Source organism: Sinocyclocheilus grahami, unplaced genomic scaffold, assembly GCF_001515645.1.
Source record: "Sinocyclocheilus grahami isolate Dianchi unplaced genomic scaffold, SAMN03320097.WGS_v1.1 scaffold583.1, whole genome shotgun sequence".
Taxonomy (NCBI): Eukaryota; Metazoa; Chordata; class Actinopteri; order Cypriniformes; family Cyprinidae; genus Sinocyclocheilus; species Sinocyclocheilus grahami.
The window spans coordinates 983,250-998,724 of record NW_015505762.1 but is presented as its reverse complement, the minus strand read 5'-3'; the positions used below and the strand labels follow the sequence as shown (position 1 = coordinate 998,724).

The following is a 15,475-nucleotide window of genomic DNA, read 5'->3' as shown; positions in this document are numbered from 1 at the left end:
AACACCGCTAACATTGCTTTGTTCTGTAATCTAAAGTGTATCATAGAACTCAACTACATACACAATTCAACTAATCACTGCTGCTAACTCTTTCATTTGTTCTGATTCCTGAATTTAAGCTGTGACATTTTAATGTTGCTTTTTTAAAATGCCACAGGTGAATGAAAAACGGCAAAACTACCATGTAATTTAATTTCTAATTTGTACAGTGGCATAAATGACAGTAGAATTTACCAGCTTTTGAAAACTCAAATGACTCCTCTGAAGACTCAGCTTATGTAAATGATGTGAAGAAGAAGAAGAAGTGACATTTTGAGGTAAATCAGTGTAACAATGTACTGGACATGTAAATTATTCTTCATAACCAATTTCTTAATTAAAATTAATCTCTTTTTTCCCCATGAGGCCTTGAAACATTTCACAACTGTTTAGATTCAGAGCAGCTTTCAGAACTTTTGCACAAGCAAGTCTCTCTTCCAAAGCCTATGCAGCTCGCTAAGACAGCAACCTAATCATAATGGAAGTTCTATAAGCGACTGATTTGGAATGTTCTTCACAGACAGCAACACAGACAGTGCTCACATGGGAGACTCAATTGCATTAGCATGTTGCTAAGTTTAATTTAGAGTCTAGAATCTTAAACAATTTCTTATATTTCACAGCCAGGGAGTGATCTGAAAAAACATTCTAATGTCAAACTGTACAGCAAAATATGCACTTTACACTTTTATGTAGCCTATTAATTAAGCAGATGCTTTGATCCTATTTTTCTTTTATTTTCTATTGTCTACTTTATTTTTAGGGTGTGTTTAGAATAACAACCATATTGTACTTACTATGGCTATGACTCCTGAGCTGCCATACCAAAGCAGCAGACGGGGAAAATAGAAGTCCACAGGTTCACTAGCCAGTGGCAAAACATATACTTAAATCGTTAGCAATGTATGTGCCCTGGCCAAATAATTCTGCATAATAATAATTCTACTTTGGGATGGCCATCAATGGATAAAGATTTTTCAGGGGGGAAATACTATTAATTATTATTCACAGATATTCATATATAACATTTACACATGTAGAAATGTAAAGTAAATAAGACCCACAAATATGTACAATAGCAACATTTTAGCAAGATGTATCTTTATTGGCAGTTTTCTAATGAGAGAATGTTCACCTAACACACATTTGAAGCAAACTGGTTAATATTGCTGAACAAATTAAGTTTACAGACAGCATAATTCAAGTTCAAATTCAGCATAATTTTTAGCTGAGTCAACTAAAATAGGTTGTACAGTTCCACTTCCATACTACATGTGTTTTGTGGTGAGCTTGTAAGCAAGCAACCTATTAGTTGGAGTTAATAATTTGAAAATAATTAATTAATTAATTAATTGGCCCAAACTCTTTGCCACCCTGATTGTAAAGGCTCTTTACAGTTGTTGTCAAACAGCTGTACACTTGGCAATAAACCTTTCTTTCAGAAACATTTTAAGATGTTCAGTCCTCCACTAAAATTGCTCAGATTATCTTCTTCATTTATGGCCCACTTTGCTTGTTGTGAGACCCATGTATTTGTTGTAATGTCATAACAGCAAAATGCAGTGGACGTGTGAAAGAGGTTTTACTCTCCTTAAGTTTGTTCTGTCAGTTAGAGCTCCTGTTAGTACAGGCCAAGACACTATGAATGTTGTGTTTGTCACAGCAGTGATTTTTCATGAACAGTTTATGTTCATTTTCCATATTATTCCAAGTGCTAACATGTGACGGGACATCCAATTGCACACTATTGGTCAGCGTGAATTAGATTCAACAGTTTCTTTTTCAGCAGCATGAGAGCTGGGAAACAGCTGAAAAGTTTCTTGAGCTAAAAAAAAAGAGAGCTTAAAGTCTCTTGTTGTAGACTAATTTTCATATTCCATTCCCATCTAATCATTTGAAGGATAAAGCTAAAGAGCACAATATAGCAGAGAGTCATAGTCAGTAGAAAAATTAAATCAATTTAAATGCATTAGGGACTAAATGAACACGTACATAAAATGAATTAAAATGTTTCTGATTTATGAACATACAAACACACCACAATGAGAAACATCACCTGAGGCTCAACCATTGCTGGAAATTCATCCTGCGCGTTCAATTCTCTTGCCCCGGTGTATTTGTAGACTGAGAAAACAGGGAACCTACGTGTCATGTCGTAAAGTGTTACAAATCCTGTTTGTGTACCACTATTCTTATACTGGATGTTTATTGAAAAAGCTCTGCATTTACTAAGTGAACTGACAACTTCAGTCATGTGGCAGCCATCGTGGCGAATCAGGATCTCGTGGCTGGCCAGTCAGTCAGCAAAAACGATCTTATCGTTAAGTACCTGAGGGGAGCTCGGAGATTGAACTCACTTCATCCTCATTCTGTGCCAATTTGGGACTTATCCATAATCCTTAGGGCCTTACGAGGCCCTCCCTTTGAGCCAATCCAGTCGGCCTTTCAGACTTTCGGCCCCTGGAGCTTACAACCATCCTCCTTTTGGCTTTAGCATCGGTCAAGCAAGTGGGCGTCCTACAAGCACTGTCAATCAGTGCTTCATGCCTTGAGTTTGGGCCTAATGACTGTAGAGTCGTCCTCAAAACCAAGACACGGCTATGTGCCTAAAGTGCTCTCCACTCCATTTAGAGCACAAGTTTGTAGGGTTTTTCAGCTCTAAAAAGGGAAATATTTATGACTAATTATAACTGGTTATGATTAATAATATATATTTATATTATATCTTCGAATTAACTGTAGCAGAATCAATATTACAATTATTTGATCTGTCCGTCCACCGAGCAGACAATATAATCATTTATCAATTCAAGGAACTATTATTTTCCTGGCCAAGGAAGAATAAACTGTCCTTCTTTGTGCAGTGCTAACAGTAATTTAGCAAAATTTAGCAAGGGTTCACACATTCATTGAATTGTGAGCAGCAAACAGAGACAATCCCTTGTGAATATAAGGGATTTAATAAATGAAACTATATCTAACATATAACTAAGCAAAACACTTCTATATACACCATTTGACATTTAGCACCCATATAAGTATAAATCTGTGACCAGGACTGTAATTTATATGCAAATGTCAAAAGCTAAAAGGGTCTCTTAAGCCATAAAACCCAAAGAGCATGCATGATTCTACGCAGACGCTACAAGTTATCACCCATCCAGCTCTTCCTAACCCAGAGGATGAGCAAGGTGCCAATTCATTGTGCTCGGTTCTCTTATGTTGTGTATGTTGAGCGCTCTAGCCACTTTTGGCAGCTCTTTGTATGCATTGTAGACTTTCTGGCTGCCATTAACGAAGCAGAAACATCTTGCTGGATAGTTGATGCTATAGCCCTGGCTTACGACTCGGTGGGCTTACAGTGCGCTATTGAAGTGAGGGCCCACTCCACCAGAGAAATGGCCTCCTCCTGGGCTTGGTCCAGGGGAGTTTCAATTGGTGAGATCTGTGCGGCAGCCGGCTGGTCTTCGCCATCTTCCTTAGCCAGTTTTTATAACTTGGACGTGCCTGCCTTTTAGGCACTGATTTTTTTCCACTCTTATCCATTTGTTTGGGCAGCTACATAAAGCTACATGAACAAATCAAGCTTCAGTATTAGAGTAAACAGGAGTTTCCCCCCATAAGTGTGTCAACGCAATGTTTGTTTCCTTTATATCAGAGAACCGAGGTTACGTTAGTAACTGGAGCATTTCTTACTCCGCTGATAATAACAGCAAAGCAGCAAGTCAGGTGGCTAAACAAATCATTGCTACAACAAATATTATGTAGGCTACGAAAAATGAGCAAAATGCTACTATTAACAGCGCTGGCATAAAGTATATTGGTGCTACAAGCTTTACATGTTTTATTAGCTTGACAGTAGTGACACTACTTTTAAAATAGCATTAAAATTTATAGATACATTTATATTATAAAAAATTTCAGTAGCAACCTATTTTTTCTAAGTAGCAGTGTGGTGACACACACACACAAACTACCTACATTACTATGCATAAAATACGAGATACCCGACTGGCAAATTATTCACTCTTTTGAGTCTGTTCTCAGTCTGTTCTGCACAGTGATTCAAATGGAGATTCAGTCTAAATCAAGCACTGAATCGTTTGGCAAGTTAAAACAGCCCCCTGGCCTGAAGGCAGAGAACAAGTCAATTCACATTTTTCATATTTTATTTTAATCTGAAAGCATTTACCTCATACTTTTCAGGTCAATTAAGATGTACATGAATTAAAAATAATACATAATTATACTACTACTTTTTAAAATGAGCATTTGCTCATTCTGGACACTTATTATTAATTCTGTTTTTTGGCATTGTCAACATTTTGATATACATTCTACTAATATGCATTTTCTTTTAAAAATATTTATTTGATGAATTTTGAGTACATATTGTGTAAAGTAGGCTAAGTGTGCATTTAATCATCAGTTAAATGCACACTTGGGTAGAGCTTAGGTAGTGTGTGTGTGCACCTACCTAAAGCTTAGGTAGGTGCACACACATTCCTACTACCAATCTGAATCATTTTATAAGGATTGGACTCTGTGACGAATTGTTCGTTGTGTTCCTCATGAGTAAATCACTTTGGATAAAAACATCTGCTAAATAAATAAATGTAAATATAACAGATGTGACGAGAAAAACCGGTTCACCGTATCAGTGCGCAGCGTCCATAAACTGATTGATTTGTTGCATATGTCAGATATTCGCCCTCTAGCGGAAGAATACCTATTAATAATTATACTTCATGAAATCACGGTCTAATTACATGATTTGTTCTTATACTATTGTGTCCTTATATTCTAACCGTCGTGCCTAACACCTTCAGCCATAATGACTATATTCACAACACGTACCTTATTGCCTACTTATATTATTGTGCTGGAGCTGGTGGCCAGTCTTGTATGAGAACTAGTGCAAACCAGCATATGGTTCCCTAAATTAAAACGACATTCATCTGTCATCTGTGGGCGGATCTACCGGACTTCCCTGTGCTGTCGCTTTCGATTGTAGCGTAATTAGCAGCTGTACGTGTTGCACTTCGAGCTGACAGACATTAGCGCTGAGTGAGGGACTGACAGTGATCCAGCGGCGCACTGAAAAGCTGCTGCAGTCACTGCAGATCAAACCATGAGTGTCAGCTCAACGCGGAGCAGCGGGGAAGACCTCGACGAGCTGGAGTCAGTCAGGTGAGGTGAACCAACCCTCGGTTTATTTCTTGACCTACTTGGACCTTTCTGAACGCATATTCACAACTCATTAAATAATAATAGGCTACCCTATACCAGACAGCTCAGTTAAGTGCAATAACCATACACTTTTTTGAACTCCCCTAAATGAAGTTTGTGTCCTCTTTTATGTTTCTTGACCTAAACCTGTTTGTGAAAGTAGTTTATCATATTGTTTTACAGTGTTATACGCAAATGTTAAAATGAAAACAAATAGGCTAATAAAAAAACCCAACATAAGTTTATGAAAAACAAAATCTTGTCTGGTTAGTGCCGTTGTTTATTTGATTTGTAGCTACACCTGTTTGTTGTTGAATAGCGGCGTCAGCGAAAGAATGAGGAAATACTTCTATCAATGTACTCAATTATTGTGAATGAAAGGGTTGAAGAAAACGGATTGCTCGTTCACTGTGTTATATAATTTAACTTTTTGTTGTTGTTGTTAAAGGGCAACATGGCAAAACAAACGTGAAGCATTATTTTTCAGTGAACATTTTATTTTTATAGTAATTAAACAAAGACTTTTTATATTTCACCCCAAAAGAAGCCTGTTTTAGGACCAATAATTTCATTCATTCGTTAGTTAGTTTGTTTGTTTACATTGTGACTATTTTCATGACCTGTAAGCACTTTTACCTCAATACTAATTACAGTAATGCATGGATGTTTTACATTGGACTGTCAAAGGACTGCTGAAACAGTCATGAGAATCATCCCATCCATAAATTAGGTTTTACAAATATTGTTAGAATATGTACATAGTTGACAATTTTTAAATTTTTTTATTTTGCATTACAATCAAATTTACCCCATAACATTATGCTAAGGACATTACTTAGGCATAATTATATTATGTAGGCATAATGACGGACAAACGCACCATATCAATACCAGCATACTGGAACAACAGCAAATATGTCACTACATTATGTAATTAAACCGCACAATACCTGCAGGTTATTGTATCAAGGTCGCTGTTCTGTAATATCAGTCTATTAAACAGAAAAGCATGGTGCTGTGTACAACTTTCTTGAAATACATGACAATCCTAAATGGATTTCCATTTAAGTAAAATATGCAAATGATGTGTCAGCTTTTTTTTTCTTGCTGCGGCAATGCAGTGATGCGTTATCGTTGTTTTAAGAGAAATCACTCCTGTGCATCAATATATGATACACATATCCATTGTGTTGTCTAACCCAGATTCCCATTTCCAAAAACGCTGTCTGGTGGTAACTGTGGATGTTGACAGTCAATGGATATACAACTTGGCTTGGTGTTCAACTGCCCCATTCTGTTTCTCTCTGTAGCTGGTATCATTATGATTTGTCCCGACATGCAGCCGAAGCTCTTCTCCTTTCGAATGGGGTGGATGGGAATTTTTTACTCAGAAACAGCAACAAAGGACCTGACTGGTTTGCTTTATCTGTCCGGTAAGAAATGTCCACTTCGGACAAAAGTTTATAAGTAATTTGTGGTCCACTCAGCTGAATCACTTTGATATTAAAGTGCAGTATGCTCAGACACAAATAGTCTTGAATATTTTCCTTGTGTGCACTCCATTCAATTTATGGAGAAATGTACCAGCAAATACTATCATTAAAAATTGTATGCAAGTGTGCCTAGGACAATAGACATGGTAATAAGTTAATGTAAAGACATGTAATAAGTAAAGACTTTTAGTAGACTTAGTTAATTAAAAATATCCTTACTAATTTAAAACTTCTTATAGCACTTTGCAGGTAGGCCTGTCACTTTTCTTAAACGGTTTTCTATTTAAAAATATTTTGTAATGTAATTCATTCATGTGATAGTGAAGCTGAATTTTCAGCATCATTACTCCAGTCTTCAGTGTCACATGATCCTTCGGAAATCATGCTAATATGCTGATTTGCTGCTCAATAAACATTTCATATTGTTATCAATGTTGAAAATAGTTGCGCTGCTTTATATTTTTGTACATACAGGTTTTTCAGGATACTTTGGTGAATAGAAAGTTTAAAAGAACAGCATCTATTTAAAATAGAAATGTTTTAAACATTATAAATATCTTTGCTGTCACTTTTGATCAATTTATTGCATCCTTGCTGAATAAAAATATTAATTTCTTTAAAGCAAATCTTACTGACCCCAAACATTTGAATGGTAGTGTATAAATGCAGTATATGTAAGGGATAATCAACGGCTAGCCGTGTGTTAAAGGATTTTAAATGCACGACGTGGAGGCAAGGAACCACTCGACACGAAGCGGAACATATTTAATATCCTAAGTGAACTTATCTGACCTTAAGTTATTTGCAGCAATATAGGCACTCAACATTTCTAAAATGAGTTTTCCTCTGACCTTTTATTAAGCAAGCAAGTTAAAAAGTCAAAGGATGAACCAATATGGTTTTTGTTAGTCCTCTTATTTTTCCATTTCTCTTATTTTCTGTGGTTATTTAGATTACTTGAAGATTTTCAGTTCCCCTTTTCAATGTATCAGCTGTAAACCTCACGTTGTCTTGTGTCTTTAAAGTAAAGCTACTTATTCTGACTCCTACTGAAATGTATAGAATCTGATTCACACAAGCCATGAGGCAGTAACCTGCCTGGTCACTGTGACTCTGACTGATGCTTAAATGCCTGGTTATTTGGCACCTCGTTTATAGTGTGTGACTTTGTAGAAATAATGAACTGCCTATTTCAATACAATTAGGTGTGGTATCGCTTTTATACACCAGTTCTATAAACAAGTTAACAATGAACAATAATGAGAGTTCAGACACAGCAAGACAACACTTCCTCACTGCTTTTTCATCTCCAAACTTCTTCAGAGCAAAGGATTCAGTGAAACACTTTCATGTCCGGCGGCAGTTTGGCAAATATTCCTTTGGCTTCAATGAATTTCCTTCCCTTCAGGATTTTTGCAGTCACTTTGCCAATCAGCCGCTGCTAGGCAGCGAGACAGGTTAGCTATATTTACAGTTCACAAACTGCTTTTCAGCACTTCTCTGGCACAATGACCCTGTTTCCTGTTTCACTCTTGTAACCAAGGAAGCCTGATAGTGCTACGGTTCCCATACCCACGGCAGGTGGAAGAACCATCCATTTATGAGACGGTGTGTGTGCATACGGCCATGCAGACAGGCCGGCATGAAAACGACCTGGTGCCTAATGCTCCAGCAGTAAGTCCGAAAAAAAATATTGATCATTCAGTTGTTAATATAATGAACATTCAATTAAAGCATCTCAGTGGTTTTTGTACTACCTGTGGAGACTCACCTGTGTTAGCATTACTACTGGCGATAAAACTTATGACTAAGGGTAATCGATTAAACTGTACAATCTGTCAAGGAAATACATAACAGGACATATTAAAACCAGAAACCTAGAAACCTTAACAAGCAGTAAGTCAAATGCACTTTGATTTGTGTAAAGAAAGTACCTGGTATGTGTTGTAGTAACAAATGATGCTCTTATTTTTGGACAAGCCCAGCTTGCTGCCCTGGTCAGTTGCCAAAGCAAAGGTGGACAGGAACGCTGGCCGCAGTGCATATTCAGGAGCATTGTCATTGGCAACTAAAAGGGAAAACAAGCAAAATCTCAGATAATGCTTCAACAGATATATAAACAGACCTGGAAGTCAGAGGTGATGCTGTTACCTTTGATTACAGGGACTCCATCTCTATCCGTCACCACTATTGCATGGAGTCCTTCAACACTGATGATGATGATGATGAAGAGAAATGATCAGTTGTTACTCCGAATGCAAACTGAAGAAAACTTGTGTAAAACACAAGACCAATCTTTTTACCTTGGCAGTTGTTTATACAAATAACTCCTCAGATTCTGTAATAATTAAATCAAACGCATTAAGAACGCATCCAAGAAAACTTAAGCACATGCATTACAAATATACTCACGTCTGCCATATTCATTAGATTGACTATGTAGATCGCCTGCTGCACCCTGTAGCAAAAAGAGTGAAGAACGACGAGGAAATTACACGAAATGACATCTCATTGAAAATGCGTCTCGTTTGACAGTAACGACTTACTAACTACTAACACCTCTAATCTAGTAAATTGATATAAATGGAGGAAACGTTTGTTAAAATCATAATACGCTAAATTTAACCCGGTTTTATAAAAAGTTCCTCACTTGTTTATGTGCGATCATCACATGAGACAAAACACAAGCCTTTCCGGGTACGTAATATCCGTTCAAACGTCAAGGAGAGTCCGTGCAAACAAGGCCATCTAGTGGTTCATGTTGGAGTTGCTGTTTATGCCAATGAAGGTATTTGAGGTTTTGATGTTTGTAGATTAGTAAAATTAGTTTATCTTCAGCCCTTTATATATAATGTCTATAATCATAATATGCAGATTATAATTAAAGAAAAAGTTAAAAATCACTTTATGTAGCCTATGTACGTAGTGTTATCTTAGCTTTTTCTTTCCTTATTCTTTAGTCAGTTTTGTTTTATTTCGCCATTAGCTTTGAAATTTATTTCAAAATGAATAAAATTAGATTCTCTGAAAAAAAAAAATCTAAAAATATCTTGCATCACGGTGTTCTTAGTAAAGAATGTTGTTTAAATAGATCACTAAGTTGTCACAGGTCTAACAATCTGGTATCCCTTGTGCAGCGCGTTATGGAATGTTTGGTAAAAAAATATTACTTTATTGACATCGGTGACTCCACTGATGACCTTTAACATCCATAGACCTTTCCATTGCACAAGATTCTTCATAGTGCAAAAATGTTCCTCACACTAAGAAAAAAAACGGTTCTTTTGAGAAAGAAGCTTATCAATATATTATTGCACTTTTCTTGTTTCAAAAACTGAAATAGGCTATGTTAATGGCATACACTCCAAGTTCCAAGTAAGCTTTTCTGTTGCATGGAATGAAAAGCTTTCATGTGAGGATTAGTACAGAAACAACAGTTCCTTCAGTCCTCACAAACCAAGCAGAAAACATAATTAGAGAACATAATCCAGGCCAATGCTTTTCCAGCCCTTCATTCCCACAACCACCCTGTAACCTTCTACATCCCCTAAGTGCACACACACAGTTTTATGATCTGAAGAGGGGGAGTCTGGACTTCAGATTTGTTCAAGCCCCATGATTTTGTTTGAACAGATGTGAATGTTAGCCTGAGTGGTATATATATGATTATGTGTGACAAAGAGATGGCATCTGGATTCCTGAACGCTTCTGCTGAGACCGTATATGGTGAAAAGAGCGCCTTCACACAAACTGAACACAATATTGTTGCTGCATACCTCATAACTGCAGGTAAAGAGCAGAGTGTGTGTGTGTGTGTGTGCGTGTGTACTTAAATCATCATGACTGTCATATAAATGTATTGACACTTTTAAATAACTAATTTAATAATTATCAAGTTTTTGAGTTGGCATCTAAAAAGAGAAATGTCTTTGAGGCCTAGATTCAGCACAATGTTTTTAAGCATTCCTTGAAGTTGACATTTACAGAATTAGCCAAGCGTGTGAGGTAACCAGCAGGGGGGGGGGGGGGGGGGGTTAGTTCTGTAAAATGGAAAACTGAAAACGGGAAATGTTTTAAATGGACGTGGTGAAATATGCATGCGAAAACGTCTGTCTGTGTTCACAGATGTCTTAACCTCCTGTTCTCCCTGTCTGTGTGTCTCTCTCTGGTGGCAGGAGTGGTCAGTCTGTGTAGTAACATTGTGGTGCTGCTGATGTTTGTGAAGTTCAGAGAGCTATGTACTGCCACGAATGCTATCATTATCAATCTGGCTTTCACTGACATTGGCGTAGCCGGTATTGGTTACCCCATGTCAGCAGCCTCAGACCTGCACGGGAGCTGGAAATTTGGTTACACAGGCTGCCAGGTGTGCATAAACCAACACATAAATAAACACAAAGTCATTCTGATTGTATAATTAAGCAATATTGTGAATATAATCATAGCTAAAGTGCATTTTTGGGGGTCAATGATGAGTAAGATTGGTCAAAGAACATTCTTTTTGCACTCACTTTTCTATGGTTTTGAAAAACTTTTTTCCATTTTCTACAAAATGTATATCTGTAATATTTACTCCAGTGTCATCTGGTGTTATTTAAAGTGTATTTAGGCCTAAATACTACAAGGTAAGTTGTTGTTTTTTCTTTTGTTTTTTCTAAGAAATGACAAAAGATACCACTATATGTATAATCGTTTTCTTAAATTCATTTTAAACCTCTTAAATCAATTTTTTAAAAATAATTTTCAAAGTTTTTAAATTCCTTGTTTTATTGTTGTGATTATTGTTTTTATTTTATTTTATGTAAAGCACTTTGAATTACCATTGTGTATGAAATGTGCTATACAAATAAACTTGCCTTGCCTTGCCTAACAGTGCTAGATATTAAATCTCTGGATGTGGGACACATTTTCATTAAAAGTATTATTTTATTACAATTTTGTTATTTTCTGCTACTTTTGTACATGTAAACAACAACAGAACTTGTTGCCTCTTTTATAGATCTATGCTGCCTTGAATATATTCTTCGGAATGGCTAGTATTGGACTGCTCACTGTGGTTGCCATTGACTGATACCTTACCATATGTCGACCTGACATAGGTATGCTATCCATACAACTACCTGATTGAAATATGAACCACTAAGGACTGTCATTTGTGTTTAATTCTTTACTCAAAGACGGGGGCCAAATGCATTAGGAAATCTATTAATGAGTGTTTGCTACAGGACAGAAGCTGACAACAGTATCATACACGCTTGTAATTGTGGCTGCTTGGCTGAATGCTGTGTTTTGGTCATCTATGCCCATCGTTGGTTGGGCAGGATATGCTCCCGACCCCACAGGAGCCACCTGCACCATCAACTGGAGGAACAATGACACGTGAGTCAAGAATGCCGGTACAGGTTCTACAGACCCTTTTTATTACAAACCCAATTCCAAAAAGTTGGGACACTGTTCAAATTGTGAGTAAAAAAGGAATGGAATAATTTACAAATCTCATAAACTTATATTTTATTCACAATAGAATATAGATAACATATCAAATGTTGAAAGTGAGACATTTTGAAATGTCATGCCAAATATTGGCTCATTTTGGATTTCATGAGAGCTACACATTCCAAAAAAGTTGGCACAGGTAGCAATAAGAGGCCGGAAAAGTTAAATGTACATATAAGGAACAGCTGGAGGACCAATTTGCAACTTATTAGGTCAATTGGCAACATGATTGGGTATAAAAAGAGCCTCTCAGAGTGGCAGTGTCTCTCAGAAGTCAAGATGGGCAGAGGATCACCAATTCCCCCAATGCTGCGGTGAAAAATAGTAGAGCAAGAGGGGATGCCACACAGTGGTAAACATGGCCTTGTCCCAACTTTTTTGAGAAGTGTTGATGCCATGAAATTTAAAATCAACTTATTTTTCCCTTAAACTGATACATTTTTCTCAGTTTAAACATGTATGTCATCTGTTGTATTCTGAATAAAATATTGAAATTCGAAACTTCCACATTGCATTCTGTTTTTATTCACAATTTGTACAGTGTCCCAACTTTTTTGGAATCGGGTTTGTAGTTTACCACTCTCTTATCAGTTTTACCACTCTGTAAAGCTTTTCTTCAGAGATTGTGGAATGGGGATTACAAGTGGGACTAATCCTGTTTGATTTCAGATCTTTTGTGTCCTACACAATGACTGCGATCACTGTCAACTTCATCATTCCTCTAGCGGTCATGTTCTACTGCTACTACAACGTCTCAGTTACTGTGAAGAGATACAAAGCCAGTAACTGCCTAGACGGCATCAACATGGATTGGTCAGATCAGATGGACGTTACCAAGGTAGTACCAGCAGTATTTTTATTTTATTACCTAGACCTTTAATTTAAATAAAGCTAAAATAAAATATAAAAATTATGTGTAAAAATATCAACTTAAACTTGAAAAATAAGAAAAGAAAAAAGTAAAAAAAAAATATATATAGAGAGAAATTCTGACTTGGCAACTAAATAAATCAAGTTGAAGTACTAAAATTAGATCTAAAATAAATACACATTTAAAGCAAAAATATAAATTAAAGCGATAAAAATTAAATGTCAAATGTACATAAAAATTACTAAAACTGAAATTAAAATGAAAACTGAAAATATCATTAAACTTAATTACAAATATTAATAAAATAATATATTAACAAAATAACACTGCTTGACAGGTTTTGTGTGCTCTCCGGTTCAGTTTGACCTGAATGCTCCTTTATTTTTACAGCTGTCCATTATAATGATAGTGATGTTCCTGGCTGCCTGGTCTCCATATTCAATTGTGTGTTTGTGGGCATCATTTGGTGACCCCAAAAAGATTCCAGCTCCAATGGCCATAATTGCCCCACTCTTTGCCAAGTCCTCCACCTTTTACAATCCTTGCATCTATGTCATCGCCAACAAGAAGTAAGGCCTCCTTGTCCCATTTTTTGTAGTGATACGCCACTTTGTTTCCTTTTCTTTTTTTACTAAGTTGTATTTGTTTACTGCAGGTTCAGGAGAGCCATCATGGGTATGTTACGATGTCAAACACGACAGAGAATCACTATTAGCAACCAGCTTCCAATGACGGCATCATCTGCGCCACTCAACACCTAAATGATGAGACGATCAGATATTTAAACATTCATAAAACAGCGCTGGACGCTTTCTGTCTGCTCCAATGTTTAAACACTGCTAGGCCTCAATTACTTTGAGGTTTCATACAAATACAAAGTGTCGTTATACCATGAATGTCCTTCTTTCAACTGACATTGACTTCCTTTGACCTTGCTATTCAGTATAGTCTGATAGTATTTAGTCTGATGCTTGTTACACTGTTATCAGTCTACTGCAAATCCTGTGAAATTAATGTTGTTGATACTGTAATTTTGTAAAATGTTTTCATTTGAATAAAAACAATTCCACTTCATCTGTTGTATTCTGAATAAAATATTGAAATTCGAAACTTCCACATTGCATTCTGTTTTTATTCACAATTTGTACAGTGTCCCAACTTTTTTGGAATCGGGTTTGTAGTTTACCACTCTCTTATCAGTTTTACCACTCTGTAAAGCTTTTCTTCAGAGATTGTGGAATGGGGATTACAAGTGGGACTAATCCTGTTTGATTTCAGATCTTTTGTGTCCTACACAATGACTGCGATCACCGTCAACTTCATCATTCCTCTAGCGGTCATGTTCTACTGCTACTACAACGTCTCAGTTACTGTGAAGAGATACAAAGCCAGTAACTGCCTAGACGGCATCAACATGGATTGGTCAGATCAGATGGACGTTACCAAGGTAGTACCAGCAGTATTTTTATTTTATTTTATTACCTAGACCTTTAATTTAAATAAAGCTAAAATAAAATATAAAAATTGTGTAAAAATATCAACTTAAACTTGAAAAATAAGAAAAGAAAAAAGTAAAAAAAAAATATATATAGAGAGAAATTCTGACTTGGCAACTAAATAAATCAAGTTGAAGTACTAAAATTAGATCTAAAATAAATACACATTTAAAGCAAAAATATAAATTAAAGCGATAAAAATTAAATGTCAAATGTACATAAAAATTACTAAAACTGAAATTAAAATGAAAACTGAAAATATCATTAAACTTAATTACAAATATTAATAAAATATATTACCAAAATAACACTGCTTGACAGGTTTTGTGTGCTCTCCGGTTCAGTTTGACCTGAATGCTCCTTTATTTTTACAGCTGTCCATTATAATGATAGTGATGTTCCTGGCTGCCTGGTCTCCATATTCAATTGTGTGTTTGTGGGCATCATTTGGTGACCCCAAAAAGATTCCAGCTCCAATGGCCATAATTGCCCCACTCTTTGCCAAGTCCTCCACCTTTTACAATCCTTGCATCTATGTCATCGCCAACAAGAAGTAAGGCCTCCTTGTCCCATTTTTTTGTTGTGATACGCCACTTTGTTTCCTTTTCTTTTTTTACTAAAGTTGTATTTGTTGACTGCAGGTTCAGGAGAGCCATCATGGGTATGTTACGATGCCAAACACGACAGAGAATCCCTATTAACAACCAGCTTCCAATGACGGCATCATCTGTGCCACTCAACCCCTAAATGATGAGACGATCAGATATTTAAACATTATTAAAACAGCGCTGGACGCTTTCTGTCTGCTCCAATGTTTAAACACTGCTAGGCCTCAATTACTTTGAGGTTTC

The 15,475-nt window shown here is 36.4% G+C and overlaps 2 protein-coding genes and 1 pseudogene across 2 annotated transcripts; 2 read left to right on the top strand and 1 right to left on the bottom strand.

Annotated features, from left to right (window-relative positions):
• The first annotated feature begins 5,026 nt into the window (after window positions 1–5,026).
• On the top strand, window positions 5,027–8,478 carry LOC107556904 (dual adapter for phosphotyrosine and 3-phosphotyrosine and 3-phosphoinositide-like). Its single transcript, XM_016240147.1, has 5 exons — window positions 5,027–5,229; window positions 6,579–6,701; window positions 8,085–8,218; window positions 8,305–8,435; window positions 8,467–8,478. The coding sequence occupies exons 1-5, from the start codon at window positions 5,171–5,173 to the stop codon at window positions 8,476–8,478; spliced, it is 459 nt and encodes a 152-aa protein (XP_016095633.1). The 5' UTR covers window positions 5,027–5,170.
• A 7-nt stretch (window positions 8,479–8,485) lies between these two features.
• LOC107556903 (ragulator complex protein LAMTOR3-like) lies at window positions 8,486–9,498 on the bottom strand. Its single transcript, XM_016240146.1, has 6 exons — window positions 9,378–9,498; window positions 9,174–9,221; window positions 9,065–9,099; window positions 8,913–8,971; window positions 8,696–8,829; window positions 8,486–8,596 (listed from the first exon to the last, which is right to left on the bottom strand). The coding sequence occupies exons 2-6, from the start codon at window positions 9,186–9,188 to the stop codon at window positions 8,486–8,488; spliced, it is 354 nt and encodes a 117-aa protein (XP_016095632.1). The 5' UTR covers window positions 9,189–9,221; window positions 9,378–9,498.
• A 799-nt stretch (window positions 9,499–10,297) lies between these two features.
• Window positions 10,298–15,392, top strand: LOC107556925 (visual pigment-like receptor peropsin; annotated as a pseudogene).
• The last annotated feature ends 83 nt before the right edge of the window (window positions 15,393–15,475 follow it).